The 22,101-nt window shown below is 40.1% G+C and overlaps 1 protein-coding gene across 1 annotated transcript in view; it reads left to right on the top strand.

The window, feature by feature from the left end:
- The first annotated feature begins 724 nt into the window (after positions 1–724).
- Positions 725–22,101, top strand: part of LOC114458288 (polypeptide N-acetylgalactosaminyltransferase 14-like) — a 78,258-nt gene continuing 56,881 nt past the window's right edge. The window contains 2 exon segments of the mRNA XM_028440684.1: positions 725–1,119; positions 5,961–6,130. Coding sequence (XP_028296485.1) covers positions 973–1,119; positions 5,961–6,130 — 317 coding nt within the window. The 5' untranslated portion in view covers positions 725–972.

Here is a 22,101-nt window from a genome sequence, read left to right as displayed (position 1 = left end):
TCACAGGTTCAGTTTTATCTACTTTGTTTTTTAGATTTAGTTTGAGAACCAAAGATGTTATTAATAAAGTTTGTTTCTGTTCTTTCAATAATTCAGGCTTTAAACAAAACCCAGTTATTATTTCTACTGATGAAAAAATAAACGTTTACATTTCACAGCTTGATCGAGCGACAACTCATTGTAGATTTACGTGTTTTTGTAGACAATTTGTACCTTTTCGTTTTGATTTTGTAAGTCATTTTGTGTATTTTATCATCGTTACAGTGCAGTTCTGTTCTTAACCAGCAGGAGGCAGTAGTAGAACATGTTACTTTATGTTTCTGTCACTGTTTTATAAAGATTTATATGATGAAAGTTTAATATTTAATTATTTGGCTTTATTTTTATTCACAGATTCAGTTTTATCTACTTTATTTATTGGATTTAGTTTAAGAAGAGATGAGATTAATATTAATTATTAATAAAGGTTGTTTTTTTTAAAAATGAATTTGTATTAAAATCAAAGCCTCACAAATATATATATATATATATATATATATATATATATATACATATATATATACATATAAATGTGTGAAAACGTTATTTTTGCAGAACTTTGTGTAAAAAGCTGCGGTGGTGCGTTCACGGACCGGGCTGATGCTCCTCAGCAGGTGACCGTCAGGTGGAGCTCTCGCGTGCACACACGGGGGGGTTCCGTCCCGCACACGCACGTGCACACGTACACGCAGGCGGGCGCACGCGGCTGTCAGAGAGACGAAGGCGTGCTCGTGCCTCGGAGGCAGCGCGAGGAGCAGCGACTCACGCACGCTGAGAGGAGCACGGACCGCGTGGTGCTACACGCACACGCGCACGGAGGAGCGTGGACGCGGTGGTTCGGTGGCTTCTTCTGGCACCGGGACCTCGGACCCGCGGGGATGTGACGGACGGGACGTGACGGGGCGCGAACCGCCGGTCGGTCCCGAGCGGAGAATGAAGCGCCCCTGTCGGAGGCTGTCCGCCCTGGCCGCGCTCCTGCTGTGGCTGGGAGCGCTCGTTTACCTGCTGCTGCTCAGCCGTCGGAGGCCGCCCGAGCTCGGACCCGCAGCCGGAGGAGGAGGAGCGACCCCCGGGGGACAGGTGAGGCCGGGCAGAGGCGCTCAGAGGCGGGTAGAGGACAGACAAGTTCACCCTACGGCTGGAGCTCCACAAATAACTTTAATTAAATTAATTATTAATTAATTAATCAACATGATTGACAGAAAACTTTAATTATTCAAAAGATGAAACACCTTTCATTCATTAATGACTAAGTTAATTTATATAAATATTTAAACACCATTAAATACTATTGAAGCGTCTCAATGCTGATTTATAATATTTATAATCTAATAAATATTACAAGGTTCTAATCTTCTGCATTATTGATTAATTCAGGGGTTCTCAGCCTTGGGGTCAGGACTCCATTTGGGGTCGTGAGACACTGTGGGAGGGGTTCCCAGATGCCTTCAACAAACTAAGAATAAATATTTTTGATCAATTTGAGCCATTTTGCTTATTTTTATGCTTTTTCTGCAACTCCACCAAACTCACCATATTTTAACATATTTTCATCACTTTTTCTTGCCATATTTTTGCTCCTTTTAATGTGTTTTTTTGTTACATTTCTCCAATTTCTGACACTTCTACATCACATTTTAATGACTTTTCTGCACATTTATTTCACTTTCCAGACATATTCATCACTTATAAACCATTTCTACCACTTTTACACCTAATGTCACATATAATGACCCATTATTGTCACTTTTAGCCTCTTTTCACCAGATTTCATGATTATTTTTGCCAAATGAACCACATTCACTATTTGTCACACCCATTATTCTCCAGTTTAAAAGTATTATTCCAAAATTCACACTTTAAACCTTTTTTACCACTTATCCTGTTTTTATCCTGCTGTGTTGCTGCTTTGTGTTATTGTTGTGTTACTTATTGTCATATTTTCGTTACGTTACTTCTCCTGTGTGTGTGTGTGTGTGTGTGTTCCAATCAGACGATCATCTTCAGGTGTGCTCCGCCTCCTAGTCCCTCAGGCCACGCCCCCCACAGACACACCCATTAGGACGATGAGGGAACTTTGTGCTCCACAAAACAGAAGAATTAAAAACTGTTTCCAACACACACACACACACACACACACACACACACACACACACACACACACTCAGATAGGATTCATTCTTGGTCACATGAGACACACGTATTGTTCTGCTATCAGTGAGGAAATGAGTTCCACCTCCAGCACACACGCTGCTTTATTCCATTCCTCCAGTCACACAAAGCGTTTCCCACGCTCTCAGTAATTAAAGCTGAGCTTTTAAACACAGGAGGAGAAACCAGTGCTCCCAGTAAAAGCTCCCACAGCACACACGTTAAAGCACAGAGAGAGAGACCGTTCATCTGTCCGTGTGTGTGAACGCAGCTTCATTTCTACTGAGGAAATCGTTCACACATCTGCATTTCACAGCCTGTGAGGACGGTTCAGTGTGGTTTACTGTTATTTACACTGTGTTGTCGATTCATAGTTTTAGTTTGTGCAGACGTGAACTTTCACTGTGCTTTTGTTTCCTTTTCTTAACATTTTGAGTCTCTGTGTGTGTTTGTCAGGAGTCATTTTGTGTATTTTTGTGTCGTTTTGCTGCTGCTTGATGATGTTTATCTGTTAAACTAGTTTTTTGTTCATTTGTTGTGTGAAATATTCATTTGATATTTGTGTTGTGTTGTTGTGTAACTGACTCAGTGAGACGTACACACACCCAAAAATATACAGTGTGTTACAGTGTCAGAGGGAGGAGAGACACAAAAACAGGTCTGTGTGTGTGTGTGTGTGTGTGTGTGTGTGTGTGTGTGTGTGTGTGTGTGTGTGTGTGTGTGTGTGTGTGTGTGTGTGTGTGTGTGTGTGTGTGTGTGTGTGTGTGTGTGTGTGTGTGTGTGTGCGCGCGTCTGTGAGGGATTTTTTTTTTTTTTACAATTTAAACCCATTTTTATTTATTTTTACCATTTTTCTGCAACTCCACCAAACTCACCATATTTTAACCTGTTTTCATCACATTTTCTTTCCATATTTTTTTTATGTATTTTTGCTACATTTCTCCCATTTCTAACACTTCTACATCACATTTTAATGACTTTTCTACACATTTTTTCCACTTTCCAGACATGTTCAACACTTATAAACCATTTCTACCACTTTTACACCTAATGTTGCATATGTTGACACAATATTGTCACTTTTAACCTCTTTTCACCAGATTTTATGATTATTTTTTTTGGCTAATTTAATTACATTCATGATTTGTCATTCCAGTTTAAACTTCTAATATTGACACTTTGAGCTATTTTTTTTACCAGTTTTTTTGTCTGTTTTTGTGAATTTTAACCATTTTCTGTAGTTTTTAAAATCTAATTTCACCACCTTTTGCACCATTTTTGGTCACTTTGAACCATTTTATTAGTGATTAAAACAAAGATTTACATCTTTAAGATGATTATATACTGTGGCCTAAATAATAGTTCTTCATCTTTTTCGTCTTCGGATATGGGCGTGGTTTGTGTTGTCATTGTCCTGGGCCAATCAGCGTGCGTGTGCTGAGTGAACAGTGTGTTCCTCCTCCTCCTGTTGTTGGTGTTACAGTTAGTCTGGTCATCATGTTATCCTGTGACTGATGTGGTAGAAATTGTGCTTCATCTGTACCTTCATTTATTACACCGTGATCAGCAATAGAGTCACCAGGTATAATGATCACCTGATTAACTGATACACCACTATTTTGTGCCTGATAGTGGAGCTGATCAGTGAAATATTTTAATATAAATCGTGTGTGTGTGTGTGTATCATGTGCACCAGTCCAACGAACGTGTAAACCAACTCGTACCCTGTGCCTGCACGTCTGATCTACATTTCCCATAGACTTAGAATGGGTAGACGGGCACAATGCACAAGTCATGCAGACGCTTTAATGTACATACACATTAAAGCCACACCTGGATGTACACCTAACAAACATAAATATATCAGTCACACGTAGACAGGTGTGGCCTGAGTGAAGCTATAGTGATCAGGTGACCTTCACTATGTAGCACCGTCTACGTAAACACTTAGAAAATAATATTAGGCACTTACGAGTGCAGGCGTGTAAGTGTGAGTGTATAACAGACCACCATTTAGTCTGGTTACAGTCTGTGTCACTACACCCGTCTATAGAGTGGTAGTGACTGTAGTGTTACGTTTTGAGTCAGATCATTGCTGTGATTGGACAGAATACAACACACACACACACACACACACACACACACACACACACACACACACTCTCATAAATGATGAATGCTCTCTCCTAAACTGCTGCTGCGGCTGTTTTTTTCCTCCAGCTGTTTGTGAAGGATTAACATTTCATCTTTTCTTCTTTTCCACATCATCTTTGTTTCTGTTTCTACTGAGAACCAATCAGAGGCTTGCTATGTGGCCCCGCCTACATCTGTTTATTACAGACATTAAGAATAGATCTGTTCTATCCTTTGTTACTGACATATAAAGAATAGGGCTCTTTCCTAATGGTCCCTCCTATTTCCTTTCCTATCCATTTTTCCTTAACCCCATGGATGATGTCACAGGGTTAAGGAAAAGTGTTAGGAGACTTCCTAAAGGAGTTAGGGAAAGGTCATCATGTTGTTTAGACAATCAGACGCACTTCCACTAGGTGACGTAATAATATCTCTATTAAAGCAAGGAATCTCAGTCTGTCTGTCTGTCTGTCTGTCTGTCTGTCTGTCTGTCTGTGTGTGTGCCTCATATATCTCTGGTGTTCAGGGACAGACACAGCTCATATTTGCTACATAGCTGCTACATGGTTCAAAGCTGTGTGATGTTGCATTTGTTTGTACTGTAATGTTACAGTTAATGAATAATTTCATAAAATGGTCTAGTGCAAACTTTATCAATTTATCATATTCATGTCTCATAGAATTAAACCAGATAAATCACACACACTATTTTACTTTGCACCCACAAATAAAGCCTTTATAACACTACAGAGTACAGTATGTACACCTTTATGTACAAACAACCTTCAAACACATTCTCATTTGGCAATAATTGACAACTCTACTTAAGCTCCTCCCACTATATGAATACATACTTCCGACAGGCACTGTACTAGTCTATAATAATAATAATAATAATAAGGTTAGTGACGTCTGTCATGGTGATAAAACTACAAATGTCCTAAAATAAACTAAAAGTTCATTTCTAACACTTTCCACTGATATAATGTCATAAATCACAGGTATGAATGTAAATCAAAAGAGAAGAGGTTACCATGGCTACAAGGAACTAAAGGTAAACTAAAAGAATGTCACATTGAATGGTTGATCACATTCACCTTCTACTCACTAATATTAATTATGATTAATAAAACATTATGTAAATAAAAATGATCCATTTTTCTAGAACCACAGAGTGTCTGTTTTATGTCAGTTATAATCTGATAATATGTCTACATATAATAATATATGGGTTTTACATTATTTATTTAAAATTGTTCAAGGCATGTTATTGCTTTGGTAGTTCATCTCCGTTACTTGTTGTTTATTGTGAGCTTCCGTGAGCGCACAGGTGTGCGTGTCCCTTTAAATGTTGGCGCAATGAATTGTGGGTCAGCATTATCTCGTCTCCTTTGGTAAAGGATGTATCTGTGTGTCCTAGGCTAAAGGAGGTTATAAAGGAAGCATTGAACCTCTTTTCCTTAGCTTAAAGAAAATTTGAATGCTTTTTATCATGGCCACCACTTAAGCACTTCCAGGTTAAGGAAAAGTGGATAGGAAAGGAGATAGGAGGGACTATTAGGAGCCTAGATCTGTTCCTGTCCTCTGTCACATCACAGACATATTGAAAACTGATCTGTTCCTGTTTTCTATCATAGATCTCTGAGTCAGAGTGGGAGGACATGTTGGAAGGATTTGATGAACGTGGTTATTTAAACGCTCGGCGATGGAAACCTGGTGACGACCCGTACACGCTGTACGCCTTTAACCAGAGGGAGAGTGAACGCATCCCCAGCAACAGAGCTCTGAGAGACACACGCAACTACAGGTACACACACACACACACACACACACACACACACACACACACACACACACACACACACACACACACAACAGAGCTCTGAGAGACACACGCAACTACAGGTACACACACACACAACAGAGCTCTGAGAGACACACGCAACTACAGGTACACACACACACACACACACAACAGAGCTCTGAGAGACACACGCAACTACAGGTACACACACACACACACACACACACAACAGAGCTCTGAGAGACACACGCAACTACAGGTACACACACACACACACACACACACACACACACACACACACACACACAACAGAGCTCTGAGAGACACACACAACTACAGGTACACACACACACACACACACACACACAACAGAGCTCTGAGAGACACACACAACTACAGGTACACACACACACACACACAACAGAGCTCTGAGAGACACACGCAACTACACACACACACACACACACACACACACACACACACACACACACACACACACACACACACACACACACAACAGAGCTCTGAGAGACACACGCAACTACAGGTACACGCACGCACACTATTGGGGTGAATTGTGTGTGTATGTATGTGTGTGTGTGTGTGTGTGTGTGTTGTATCCTGACCAATCACAGCAATGATCTGACTCAGAACGTAACACTACAGTCACTACCACTCTATGGACGGGTGTAGTGACACAGACTGTAACCAGACTAAATGGTGGTCTGTTATAAACTCACACACACACTTACATACCTTGTAACGTGTAAGCGCCTAATATTTTTTTCTGTTTACATGTCACGTAGACGGTGCTACATAGTGAAGGTCACCTGATCACTATATCTGTATGTGGGCGTACACTTTAATGTGTATGCACATTATAGCGTCTGCTAATGTGTTAACCTGTTAACACGTGCACGCATGCACACAATTACGGGTACTCGCACACACACGCAACCACGCACACACGCACATACACACATACGCAACTACAGGGACACACAGACACACACACTCACACGGCCGCTTACCCGTGCTGCTGCTGGCGCTATAGTCCAGAATAGGAATGGCATTATGTCAGTGTATTTATGAATCCACTCATAATAAGCTCTTGTTTTAAAGCAGTCATCTGAAAAGTGTCTGGAACAAACATAGCAGATGTTTTTAGGACGAGGGATGCGTCCAAAGAAAAACTCCAACCATTGTTGACCTATTGTTTCATCCTAAAGAGGGTTGTTTTCGTCACATCCAAAAATACATTTTCTAGCTGAAGGTATTTCTAAAAACTAAAGGCATGTAGCTACGATGAGCAGAGTAAACCAATCAACACACAGCTATCTATCAGCTGTTTGTTGTGACTACAGCTGTTTTGACAGAGCTGGAAGCGGGGGAGGTGTACTAGTTTTATTTTATTTTTTTATTTTAATGCGTACATTAATGAGTACAGACAACGTAAGCCATGGGTTTCTTACAAAAGTATTTAAAAAAAATAAATGACAAGCTAAATCTGTGGAGGCGGGTGCTTAAGGCTGAACAAAGGAAGATAACATTAGAAGGGGAGGGGCTCGACTGTGGAGCGGTGGGCGGTAACTCGGCTGGTGATGAAAAGTCTGAGGCGTCTCTAGGAGGTGGGGGCGTTCCCAGGAGATGGGGGCGTTCCTAGGAGGACTCAGGCGTATTTACATCTAAAATGGATGCTGTCAGAGTTTTTAAAGTTTACTCAAACACACATGAATAAATCAAGGCAACACTCCAGGCATGTTTTTAACTCACTCAGTGCCATTGACGAGATAACTCATCATTTGCGTTTTTTCACGGGGATTACTAGAAAACACCCTGGCAGAGGTTCCTCATCAATATCTAAGCTGTGGGGTGTTGTAGTGACCAACTGTGCCCTGAAGATGGCAGCAGTGCACCTTTAGATGAGAGATTAGCCACTGATGCTACCCAGCAAAGGAGGAAGAAGCAGGAACGAGTGAGATTATGGCGCTACAGAGTGATATTGTGACGTATCCAGCAGCTCACAGCTCCACATGCTACCATAGAACATGTATGGACCTGAGTGGATTATTGATAATGTTGAGATGGTGAGATAAAACCATCAACTAACCGGGCTAACGGGTTATCCCTGCGTGTCGGGAGGAGGAGGGGGGAGGGGGGTACAAAATACCACCAGCCTGTCAGCCAGATAGCAAAATAATAGGTGACATGTTGGAGGTAGCAGCACCTTTGGATGAGAGATCATCCATGCTCAGCAGAGCTCAGAGGGAGAGGAGGAAAGGAGTTTGAGACAGAAAATGGCGCTATGTACGAGAGTTGACGTTCCCAGCAGCGCACACTTGACCAGAGCATGTGTGGAACTCATGGATAATGTGGCGATGGTGAGATAAAACCATAAAAAAAGAATGGGGAACACAGTGACACTCTGTATGTCAGGGAGGAAGAGGAAGTTGTGGATGCAGACTGACGGGAGAGAAAGTTGGAGGAACGCCAAAATACAGTAAGAAATCCATTCAATTCTGAACCAGATAGATAAATAATAATTTTATCATGAAAAGGGTTTTTTTGAGAAAAAGGCTGTTTTCTCAACTTTTTGCTCTGAACCTGAAGATTTGTGTAAAACTTGCTCTATTCAACGGCTGATTACAAAAGAACAAAACGAGCCAGAAACAAATTTTTTTGATGAAAGTAGAGACTTCAGTCTTTCAGAATCTGGCGTCAGATTTCAGATAGTCATAGTAGAGAATATTCTGTGGGTTTTTAAAATCAGTCAAAATGCTCAAAAAACAGTTGGTACTGAGGGGGTAGAAAATCTGAAAACGGCTGGAACTGAATGAGTTAATGAGGGAATGACATAGTAACATGATATACATCTTGAAAAAGTCGATTTTACATAAACCTCCCCTTTAAAAAAAAATCTGTATTTAAAATTAATTAGAGACTTTGTAATTAATTAATCTAAATTAATGGCTTAACAATGATTGACTCAAGAAGCAACGTTTTCCAGTTTAAATCTTTCATAGTATCTGACTGTCACTACAATCATTTATCACTGACTTTGTTCATTTGTCACTCATGGATTTATTATTGGTTCTGAACCCTGTCTGGGTGTCAGTGTGGATTGGAGACACTGTCTGCTCCACTAGGACCATTGTCCCTGCTAGCTGCTACATTTTAGCATTGAGGTGTTAGCTGATACATGTTAGCATTGAGGTGATAGCTGTTACATGTTAGCATTGAGATGCTAGCTGCTACATGTTAGCATTGAGGTGTTAGCTGCTACATGTTAGCATTGAGGTGCTAGTTGTTACATGTTAGCATTGAGGTGCTCGCTGCTACATGTTAGCATTGTGGTGTTAGCTGCTACATGTTAGCATTGAGGTGTTAGCTGCTACATGCTAGCATTGAGGTGTTAGCTGCTACATGTTAGCATTGAGGTGTTAGCTGCTACATGTTAGCATTGAGGTGTTAGCTGCTACATGTTAGCATTGAGGTGTTAGCTACCACATGTTAGCATTGAGGTGTTAGCTGCTACATGTTTGCATTGAGGTGTTAGCTGTTACATGTTAGCATTGAGGTGTTAGCTACCACATGTTAGCATTGAGGTGTTAGCTGCTACATGTTTGCATTGAGGTGTTAGCTGTTACATGTTAGCATTGAGGTGTTTGCTACCACATGATTGCATTGAGGTGTTAGCTACTACATGTTAGCATTGAGGTGTTAGCTACTACATGTTAGCATTGAGGTGTTAGCTGCTACATGCTAGCTGAGGCTAACAGAGCTCCACTGATCCACAAACTCTTTCTCTAACAATTTTCACACAACTGAGCTTTATTTTTCCATCCAGTGTTTTTATTTAAACTAAATTAACGCCCACGAAGCACAGCAACGACTTCTCCTCTGGTTCTCCTGTTTATTGTGTTGTGCTCTATGTATCAATATTATAGGTTTACCAGGAACTAGTGAGATGAGAAAGGTTCCACACTGTTTGGTGTGAAAAAAAAACAAAACGCGATTAACCAATACGTTTTTTGAGTGCGTCATTTTTCTGTAATTAATTAATTGCAATTAACGTGGAAAAGTCCCATATTAATAATAATATATTAATATTTTTATATAGTGTGTGTTTCTATCCGTTGTGAAGGTTTAGTAGTGAAGCTCATGTGTGGGATGAGCCTCCAAACGTCTGCTGGGCTCAGTCTCATTATCACACACACACACACACACACACACACACACACACACACACACACACACACACACACACATAGAGACAGCAGCTGAAACAAATCAGGATTAGAGTAGAGAGCGTTTTCACAGAAACACAAAAATTACAGACTTTCCCCAAATTAAATTAAACCAAAATAGAAAATCCTCTCAGAGAGAGAGAGATAAGGAGCTGCTGCTCACCCACCCACACAGATAAAAGGTCCATGACACTCGTGGAACAGCAGCACTGTGTGCGTGCGTGTGTGCGTGTGCGTGCGCGTGTGTGTGTGCGTGTGCGTGCGCGTGCGTGTGTGTTCAGCCTGCAGCCTGGTCTGACCCCTCACAGGTCGCTGCTTCCTCACTGGTTCTCGCGCTCTGACAGCTGTGAGCTTTCACCCCATAGCACATGATAATAAAACTACACAATTACTGAAATCACATGAAACAACATTACAAAAATAATAAAAAACACACAAAACGATAAAAATATAGACAATAATAAAGACACAAAAGGACACAAATCAGCAAGAAAGACAAAATAAAGATGTAAAAAAACAAATTAAAAACACGAAAGGACAAAATAGACACAAACATAAAAAATAAAGGTGTGTGTGTGTTCCTTTGATCTCTCATATCTGTAAATGAAATCAAAGCCGTGCAGCAGACAAAATGTGTTGATGGAACGTCAGCGTCTTTTTTTAGTCAGAGCGAGAACGCTGCAGTGTGTGCACGTCAGGGGCGTGCACGCTATGACGCTGTCATACTGTGTGCGTGCATGTGTGTGTGTGTGTGTGTGTGTGTCATAACAGATGAACATTAATCAGTGTTTTCACTCTGCTGTCACCAACTCTTCTTCATCATCACCACAAACTAATCACTGCGTCTTCTTCACATATTGAACTAATGCTGATCTACAACCTACACATCTATAAAGAACTGATGCTGATCTATAACCTACACATCTATAACGTTAGAGCTGAACACAGCTGGGTGCTGTTTATCATCCTCATCATCACAAACACTGTCATCACAAACTTATCAACCTTCATCACAATCAGATTTACTGAGGAATACCAGTGTAAACCATTATAAACTATTAGGAACCAGAATAAACCAGTAGAACTAGAATAAACCAGAATAAACCAGAATAAACCAGAATAAACCAGAATGAACCAGAATAAACCAGAATAAACCAGTAGAACCAGAATAAACCAGTAGAACTAGAATAAACCAGAATAAACCAGAATAAACCAGAATAAACCAGAATAAACCAGTAGAACCAGAATAAACCAGAATAAACCAGTAGAACCAGAATAAACCAGAATAAACCAGTAGAACCAGAATAAACCAGAATAAACCAGAATAAACCAGTAGAACCAGAATAAACCAGAATAAACCAGTAGAACCAGAATAAACCAGTATAGTAATATAATTACAGTCTGGCTTCACAGGTTGTTTTGTGTTCTGTGTGCGCGTGTGTGTTGGTTAAATCCTCCTGGTGCATTGTGGGTATTCTGAGCTTGTGTGACAGTGACGTTAAGCTGCTTTACCACCAGAGTTCCCTTCACTCCTGCGAACAATCGTAGAGTACAAGTGGATCAGATCAGAGCTTTACCACGTCTACATGATCTCACACCGTCATGCCTGATCTACACACAATAGATCTGTTCATTCCTCTGTCACAGATGTAGAAATATAGATCTGTTGCATTGCTCTGTGAAGTTGCTCTTTGCTGTTGCTTTTTTTCATTTCTCTATGGAGTTGCTGGGTGTTGCTCGTCCTCCTCTTTGATGTCTCAGTGGGAGGCGAATGTGCACAGATGTAGAATTCATCCAATCAGGCTCTTCATGTGGAACGTGGGGGCGGGACCTGCATTATGGAATGATCTGATTGGATGTTGATTATTCAGTGTTTGTCCCAAAGACAAAGTTTAATTTTCAAGTTTTTATTAATATTCTTCTCTAGTCGTTGCTGACTCTACTCTACTCTACTCATCTCTACTCTACTCTACTCTACTCTACTCATCTCTACTCTACTCTACTCTACTCTACTCTACTCTACTCTACTCTACTCTACTCATCTCTACTCTACTCTACTCTACTCTACTCTACTCGTCTTTTCTAATCTATTTATTGTTAATTGATCAGAGTGAGAGCGTCTAAAACAGATGTTGGAATAATAGATGAGACGTTGACGTGCAGCTCTGTGGTTTCTGTGATCAATGAGTGACATCATTGATTGGCTGAGTTATTGATCTCACACACACACACACACACACACAGCCAATGAATGAGTGCACGATCAGCATCAAACCAAGATGCTAATTAACCTCATTGGATGAATAATTAACGCAGAGACAGGAGGTCAGTGAACGCCTCACAGCTCCAAACAAACACCAGCCTGCGCTCTGATTGGACGCTTTAATCTGTCAGGTTTCACCGCTGTGTAACCTCCTACATTGTTTTATTCATTCTAATTATTATTAATAATATATATTATTTGGACATCATGTTTCCATCGAGTCTGATTTTAACGCCACATTTCTGTGTTTTTTAAAGACACAGAAATGTCTCGCATGTTTTTACGGGACAATTTACACTTTTTCTGCAACTACATCAAACTCACCATATTTTAACATATTTTCATCACTTTTTCTTGCCATATTTTTGCTCCATTTCTCCCATTTTTGACACAAATTTTATTCAATTTTCTGCACATTTTTCTACTTTCCAGACATGTTCAGCACTTATAAACACTTTACACCACTTTAAACCTAATGTCACATATACTGACCTATTATTAACACTTTTAACCTCTTTTCATTATATTTCATGATTATCTTTTCCAATTTAACCACATTCACCATTTGTCATGCCATTTTAAACTAATTGGTCCAATATTGACAGTTAAAAACATTTTTATCACTTTTTCTGTATGTTTTTACCCACTTTAATTTATAACATTCTGTGGTTTTTAAAATCCCATTTCACCTCCTTTTCCACCATTTTTGGTCACTTTGAACCATTTTATCAGTGATTAAAACCATGATTTCCATCTATATAATAATAATAATAAACGTTCCTGGATAACAGTGGATATTATTCAGATGAATAAATAAATGTGGTTATCACAGATTCATAGAACAATAGACCATCATTTTACTGACTTTATGGATGGACCCCAAAAATCTCTCCTTTATTCCCCCTTATAGATGGTCCTGCTCTAATTCATTTAGAATTTAAATTAATAACAGTAGTTGAATTTATTCATCCTGTTTATATTAATCTTGTTTGGTACATTCGTGACTTTTATTCTGGAAGGTATAGAACACTGTAGGATGCGTAAGAAGATGTGTGTTTTCCTCATTTTGTAGGTGTGTCATGGAAAACCAGCGCGCACACACACACACACACACACACACTGTGGCGTTCATCAGCTCTGATGGAGCGTGCTGAAACAGGCGAGCAGGCAAACACGAGTTAGCACGCGCTGGAGCTAGCGCCGCCGTGTCGTTCTGTCGCTTTTTAATCATTGAGCTGCTGATTGAGGGATTTCTACAGAATAACCTGAAGTCTACGTTCTGCCTCAGCAGCTCATTCACTCACTGCAGGAAACAGACCCAGAGTAATGCTGACACAGCACAACCACTGTCCTCTGTCACAGACCTATATAGAATAGATCTGTTCCTAGATGTACAAACATGAATGAAACCATCCATGAAGGAATGTTAACATGCAGCTGTTTAACTGGAATGAAAACGTCTTCTCTACATGTTTCAGAGCGTTCTCTTTCAGTCTGTGCAGCGTCTGTTTCATATTTCTTACAGACATGTTGTTAATCTTAAAGGTGAGGGAAAAGAAAACTTGAATATTAATATTTCAAGTGTTACAGGTGGTAAATGTTCTTCCTCTCAGAGTGAAGGAACTTTATACAGAGAGCAGTCATGGTTAGCTTAGCATGTAGCAACTAGTCCCACATGTTTAGTGTAGCTTAGCACGTAACAGTGCTCTATGAGCAGGTTCAAAGGTTAAAAGGGCGTGGCTCAGTCTCTTCAGGCCAATCAGTGGATAATAAAGTGTGATTGTTGTGTGATCACGGTAACAAACATATCATTTACTCCTATTAGCATCTTTAATCCAGTCTGTGTAGATTCAGGCATGAAAATGTTGTTTTCAGGGTGGATTAATTTCAGATTTCAGTTGATCTCATTTAATGTGATCAGCCAATGAATGATGTTTATTCAGCTGAAGACCAATCACTGAAGAGTAGGAAGTAGTGGACTCCACTTCCTCTGGGGTGGTGGCTGTGCTGAAACACACACACACGGCTGGTGTGTGTGTGTGTGTGTGTGTGTGTGTGTGTGTGTGTGTGTGTGTGTGTGTGTGTGTGTGTGTGTGTGTGTGTGTGTGTGTGTGTGTGTGTGTGTGTGTGTGTGTGTGTGTGTGTGTGTGTGTGTGTGTGTGTGTGTGTGTGTGTGTGTGTGTGTGTGTGTGTGTGTGCGCGTGCGTGCGAGTTGATACTTTGGTTTTGTAAAACCTTTATTTTTCGTGATACTTCCAGGTATTTTTTTTAATCTCTCAACAACCTGTGACAAAAAGATACAAAAATGCACAAAATGACTCCAAAAAACATATAAACATATAAAAATGAGTTAAAGAAACAAACTCATTTATCATATTCATGTTCCATAGAATTAAACCAGATAAATCACACACACTATTTTATTTTACACCCACAAATAAAGCCTTTATAACACTACAGAGTACAGTATGTACACCTCTGTACATACAACCTTCAAACACACACTCATTTGGACATAATTGACTACTCTACTTAAGCTCCTCCCACTGAGCGCACCAAGCAGAATGGCGTGTTTATAGACCTAGGACAGGGGTCTGGAGTGACAGAGCGAGGGCCAGTGTTCACACTGATACTGTGGAGGACCTCATGGAGACTATGATGCCAGGCCAGATGTTCAGCTGTGGTTCTCCCAGGATTAGAGGGTTAGGAGACCCCACTATAAGATATATATTATATTATTATATAACTTATTGTTATATAAGAGCTGGACCCTCTATATTTAATTCCATGGGGTGAAACAATGCAGTTGCTAAGTTATGCTACTGTTAAGTTAATTCAAGTACAGCATTTCTGCAAAATAAATAAAACTGAATAAATTTAACCTGTTGCTGTTTTTTAAAACAGTCTTTTAAAATTATGTAAAATATATGACAGTTTATTTCAGCCACTGCTTGTGTTTTTTATTTATTTACAGAATAAAATAACACTTCCAGCAACCCATCTGTCTGTGTTAGCTGTCTGTGTTAGCTGTCTGTGTTAGCTGTCTGTGTTGGCTGTCTGTGTTGGCTGTCTGTGTTGGCTGTCTGTGTTGGCTGTCTGTGCTGGCTGTCTGTGCTAGCTGTCTGTGCTAGCTGTCTGTGCTAGCTGTCTGTGCTAGCTGTCTGTGCTAGCCTCTACATTGAGGTGGTAGCGAAGGCTCCAAAGAGATAAACTCTTTCTTGCACAAGTTGTTCACTAGAACTAGATTGTGTTTCAGAAAGTAAAAGTGTGGTTTTAATTAAAAAAAGAATAACATTTTTAAAAATCTGTTTGAATTTTTGGGTCCTGACCCCAAGGTTGAAAAACACTAATTTAGTGTGTGTGTGCGTGTGTGTGTGTGTGTATCTGTGTGTGTGTGTGTGTGTGTGTGTGTGTGTGTGTGTGTGTGTGTGTGTGTGTGTGTGTGTCTGAGCTCCAGCCTCTAGCGTTGTGTTGAATCGATCTCTTCTCTGTAATGATCGTGTGGCACTCAGTCCACACAGCTACACGCGCACACACGCGCACACACACACACACACACTGCTACACACACTGCTACACACACTGCTACACACACTGCTACACACACAGCTGCATACGCACACACACAGCTACACACACGCACACACGCGCACACACACACGGCTACACACACAGCTACACACATGGCTACACACAGCTGCACACACACACACACACACAGCTACACACACAGCTACATACGCACACACACAGCTACACACACGGCTACACACACAGCTACATACGCACACACACACACAGCTACACACACAGCTACATACGCATGCACACACACACAGCTACATACGCACACACACACACAGCTACACACTTTATAAACCACTTCCTGTCCTGAGGACGTTAATCGATCAGGAAGGACGAGTGGAGAGTTTCGGTTTACACGTTCATGGTTAGCGGCGAGTGTGTCGCTCGTAACTTAGAGCGTTAACACAACGTCTCCCTGTTTACACAACTATTACCCACAATGCATTTGGACTGAGGCTGATGATACGCAGCCGTGCAGCAGTGAGGAAGGCCACGCCCCCAGCCCTGCTCTGATTGGCTGATTGTTAATTGATTAATGAGTATCAAGCAGAATAACATTCAGTGTGTGACTTATAACCTGGATTTCACTACAAATATACACACAATGACAGAAAAATACACAAATTATCAACTGAAATACACAAAAGGACTAAAAAACCAACGCACAAACACAAAATGTTAAGAATAACAGATAAATATGCAAAAATAACACAAAAACTTCCTGCTGCTCGGTTTATAATTTCCTGTTGCCTGGTTTATAACTCCCTGTTGCCTGGTTTATAACTTCCTGTTGCTCCATTTATAACTTCCTGCTGCTTCGTTTATAACTTCCTGCTGCTCTGTTTATAACTTCCTGCTGCTCCGTTTCTAACTTCCTGCTGCTCTGTTGATTACTTCCTGCTGCTCCGTTTATAACTTCCTGCCGCTCCGTTTATAACTTCCTGTTTCTCTGTTTATAACTTCCTGTTGCTCCATTTATAACTTCCTGCTGCTTCGTTTAAAACTTCCTGCTGCTCCGTTTAAAACTTCCTGCTGCTCTGTTTAAAACTTCCTGCTGCTCTGTTTAAAACTTCCTGCTGCTCTGTTTAAAACTTCGTGCGGCTCTGTTGATAACTTCCTGTTGCTCCGTTGATAACTTCCTGTTGCTCCGTTTATAACTTCCTGTTGCTCTGTTTATAACTTCCTGTTTCTCCGTTTATAACTTCCTGCTGCTCTGTTTAAAATTTCCTGCTGCTCTCTTTATAACTTCCTGCTGCTCCGTTGATAGCTTCCTGCTGCTCCGTTTATACTTCCTGCTGCTCTGTTGATAACTTCCTGTTGCTCGGTTTATAACTTCCTGTTGCTCCGTTTATAATTTCCTGTTGCTCTGTGTATAATTTCCTGTTGTTCTGTTTAGAACTTCCTGCTGCTTTGTTTATAACTTACTGTTGCTCTGTTTATAATTTCCTGTTGCTCTGTTTAGAACTTCCTGCTGCTTTGTTTATAACTTCCTGTTGTTTTGTGTAACATGTACGTACGCTATCTTAGATTAAGGCTTAAGGGTTATACAAACAGGTAGCGATGAAATTATTATTATTTGGGCTAGAGTCAGAAGCCTAGATTTAACTCAAGGAGCGGAGAGTAAATACACTGAACACAGTTCTGATTTTTGGTGATACCTTATATTGTGATTCTTAAATTGAATAAACCAACATTTAGACATTTACAACAATAGACAATACACATGGCCATACATAGAAAAATACGATATATATACAGTTTCTTGGGGTTAGTGGACATTCAATAATTGTGCCATACACATAGTCCATCAAATGCCAACCAGAGTTCCAAGTCCATAGAAGGTTAAAGTCCAAGTATCGGAGGGGAATGTATGAGGTTTGTGGGCCCTTCACTGTGTTGTGAAGGGGGAAAAAAACGAGGAAAAGAGCGGCTGCACAAAAGAGCCTCCTACCAGCCCGACCAGAGCAGTGGAGGGTTAGTTTGTTCGGTCCAGGCAGAATCTTCAGCTTAGTGCCCAGACTAGGCTCTAGCTCACCATCAACTGGCCAATTCTGTGGTTCAGTCCGTAAATGGCTCCGTTTCGGACAATCAATGGCTCCGGTATTCGGCTCCTGCAGCAAACATCTCCGTCGCATGACCCTCTCACTCCTACCGGCATTCAGCCACAGCTGTGTTTAAACAGTGAGTTGGACACGCCATCCCGTGACGGTGTGACGTAATGACGTAATACGTAGTATTTTATATAAAGGAAAGGAAATTAATTAATTAATTAATATTAAAGGGTTTTCCACCCGGGTTACACCTGTTTATAACTTCCTCCTCCTAATGATTCACACAGTGAAGAAAACACTTCCAGCTGATTTGAAAACACGTTACTCTGTGTGTTTTTTTCCTCACGTGCCTTTGTTTACGCTGCTCTGACCTGAATATGGAAAAGGAAACATCGGGGCAGCGAGGCTCTCCTGGGGGTTAGGGTGCATTATTAATGTGAAGCAGGAGATCAGAAGGGGGTTGAGTAGGGACCCAATCACAGGCCTCAGTGCGTTACAAATATTACTTTACTGACAGGGGGCGTGGCCAATCACAGCTTTACGAGGTCGGCAACGCCCCTGGTTTATGGTCCGATTCTCAACTTGTTCACTGGGAGGGGGTCGCCAGATGCCTTCAAACTAAGAATATTATTCAACAATTACACATTTTTACCCTTTTTATGCAAATACACCATATTTTAACCTATTTTCATCACTTTTTCTTAACATTTGTTTTATACTTTTAATGTATTTTTGCTACATTTCTCCCATTTCTGACACTTCTACATCACATTTCAATGATTTTTCTACACATTTTTTCCACTTTTCAGACATTTTCATCACTTATAAACCCTTTCACCACTTTTACACCTAATGGGTTATGGTTAGGGTTACTTTTGTCACTTTTAACCTCTTTTCACCAGATTTCATGATTATTTTTGCCAATTTAACCACATTCTCCATTTGTCATGCGCATTATTTGCCAGTTTAAACTAATTGTTCTTACTTTTTTTTACAACACTTTTAACTTCTAGTATTGACACTTTGAACCCAAATTTCTCGTGATGTAATTTGCTGTGATTTTAACATAATCCTCCTACATTAAAGGTGCAGTAGGTAACTTGGAGGAGAGAGAGGACTTAGCATTAAACTTGTACAATTGTCAGATCCCTCCTCCTCCCACTCCGCTGCTCTCCTGTCCTGCCTCCAATGCCCCTCCCCCAGTGGAGGCTGGCGTGCACGCAACATTATTATAAGTTTCAAAGAGCAGGCTTAGAGATTGTGTTTGAACAATCTGCACCCAGCATAAGATCATAAAGCCGCAGTGATTTTCAGTGGAAAATGTTGCAGTTTCACATTATGAAAATAGCCAAGTATAAATCATGTCAACATGAAAAGTAATGTACAGCCATATGTATTCTGAAAAAACCCAGCACACACTAGTAAATTACTTTGATGTTTTTTTTAATAATTGAAGCTGTGGTGAATAAGACTGTCACGTCACTTCATAAACATATCGTCTGCTACTTTCTAATGATACAACACCAGCCAGTTACGTTAGCATTAGTATTGGAAACAAGCTAACCCGACTGCAACATCACAGTAATGTAACATGCACTACTGAGTACTAGTGTAACAGTTACAAATCAAACACAAGTTAAATCAAGCACAGTTAATTAAACAGAAAAGTCCGTTTTGATTCCTTCCTCCACGTCTGAAAAGTCACTCTGATGTTATTCTCGACTTGTCTCTGGCTTTGTCTAATTCTTTATTTTTAGCTTTTCTTTCTTTTTGCTTCTTCTTTTTACTCGTGGTCTTTGTCGTGTACGCTGTTGATGCTAACGGAGGTATCGGCAGTTTTTTAGTCAGCAGCTGAGGAGGATGGGGGCGGAGCTGTGATCGACAGCTGTCAGTTCATCAAATACAGTCGCGGTGCATTCTGGCAGTTAGCAGTAGGCGGGACTTAATGAACCTGTTTTTTTTGTGTTTTTTTTACAGATGACTGGTTTCATGTAATGCTGTCTTTACGTAGTGACAGTTTTAGCAAATATGTCAGTTACCTACTGCACCTTTAATACAGAATGACTGTTCCTTTATGTTGCTCTGAACTGAATGTGTTTAGGTTGGTTTTACTCTGTATCTGAATTAAGGTTTTATACTAATTGTTGTTGAGCATTAGTAAGTTTGGATTCAGTAAAATAAGTTTAACTTGTTTAACAATCACTGACAGACTGAACGTTTGGTTTTTTTGTAGTTTTATAATGAGATGATGATCAAACCAAATCGCGTCCACACATGGTTGCTCTTCGTCTCTCCTCAGTGTGAACCAGCTCCTCTGGACACAAAGACACAAAGTCTAATTGGACGAGACAAAGTAAAGGAGGACTAAAGCAGATCTGTCAGTAATGATCTAGGCTGAACATAGAGCAGCGACAAAAGCAGAAAGTAGTGGAAACCTCCTTTAAGGCAGCTTTACTCAATCATAAAATACAACATTTAACACTTTAAATGTGAACAAACTGAACGGAATTGTTTTATATTTGTCCTTAAAGTGTAAAACCACGTTTTTCTGCTGAATCTACATATAATTAGGTAAAAATTAATGTAGTTTATTGATTCTATTCCCACTCTTCACATTTTAGTCTAGGTATTTAACTGTGCAGCGCTGTGGGGGCGGGGCTGCTGTGACTGGGCGTGTCTTTAACTACTCTAGGAGTCACGCCCAAAATCAAGGCATTTTTTGAATTTCCCCCCCTAGTGGTAGATCAGTAGAACACTTTAACAGGAAGTTCATGTGTCGCTTTGCACTACAACCTTCACTATTTTAATAACTACATTTACAGAGAAAATGCAAAAAATAATAAATAAATACATTGAAAAGACAAACAATTAAATATTGTATTGGATGAAGATGTAATAAAATAGGATTCAAATACAAAATAATGTATATAAAATCAATAAAAATGCATGAATACCAGGATTGGGTTAAATTATAATTGTAATTGCATAGTTGGTAATTAATTACAATTGTGATGTAATTTGAATTGTAATTTTTAAAAATCTGTTGCTGTCGTAAATAAATTGTTCAGATAATTGGCTTTGTAATTGTTATGAAAATTCTATAAAAATTGTCACTTGTAATTCATTTAAAAACTGTTCAACCATGTTACTGTTCTATGTACAGTTCTACACATATGTAGTTAATAATTATTAAAATATGTTTCATATCAAGTTTTCTTACATTTTACCATTAAAAAATATAAATCTAAGGTTATACTGACACAATAAAAGGCTCAGACGCCCACACCATAAATATTAAAAGCTATATTTTCATTGATTATGAATCCTAACAAGGTAATCAATAGATAGGAACGACTGAGGACGTTTGGTGACGACTCGTCTCCATCCGCTCGGGTTAAAGTAGGGACGTTGTTAGCGCTGTTAGCATCGTTAGCGCTGTTAATTAGTGAAAGCACATGGCTATGATGCTGGATCTGAGGCGAGGCCCCCAGGCTACAGGATCCTGCTCCATGCATGAGGGATCGTCTTCTCCTCTGTTCTGCAGAAAACCAATTAGACTAAACCCACAGCCTCTCGCTGCAGCTCATTAAGAAAAGACCAGGATGTAAAAATAGCAGCGGAGGTGGAGAAATGAGCGATGGAGACGAAAAGAGAGGGAGAGAGATCAGCTTGGACTGCACGACAGTTTATACACGACATGAAGATTTTGGGATGTTTGTAAATCATGTCAGTTTCACTTCGTAATTTCAGTTTTCAACCTTGGGGTCAGGACCTCATTCAGGGTCATGAGACACTGGGAGGGGGTCACCAGATGCCTTCAAGAAACTT

The sequence above is a fragment of the Gouania willdenowi genome (assembly GCF_900634775.1).
Source record: "Gouania willdenowi chromosome 24 unlocalized genomic scaffold, fGouWil2.1 scaffold_320_arrow_ctg1, whole genome shotgun sequence".
In the NCBI taxonomy this organism is placed as follows: domain Eukaryota; kingdom Metazoa; phylum Chordata; class Actinopteri; order Blenniiformes; family Gobiesocidae; genus Gouania; species Gouania willdenowi.
This window is presented reverse-complemented; position numbering and strand designations above follow the sequence as displayed.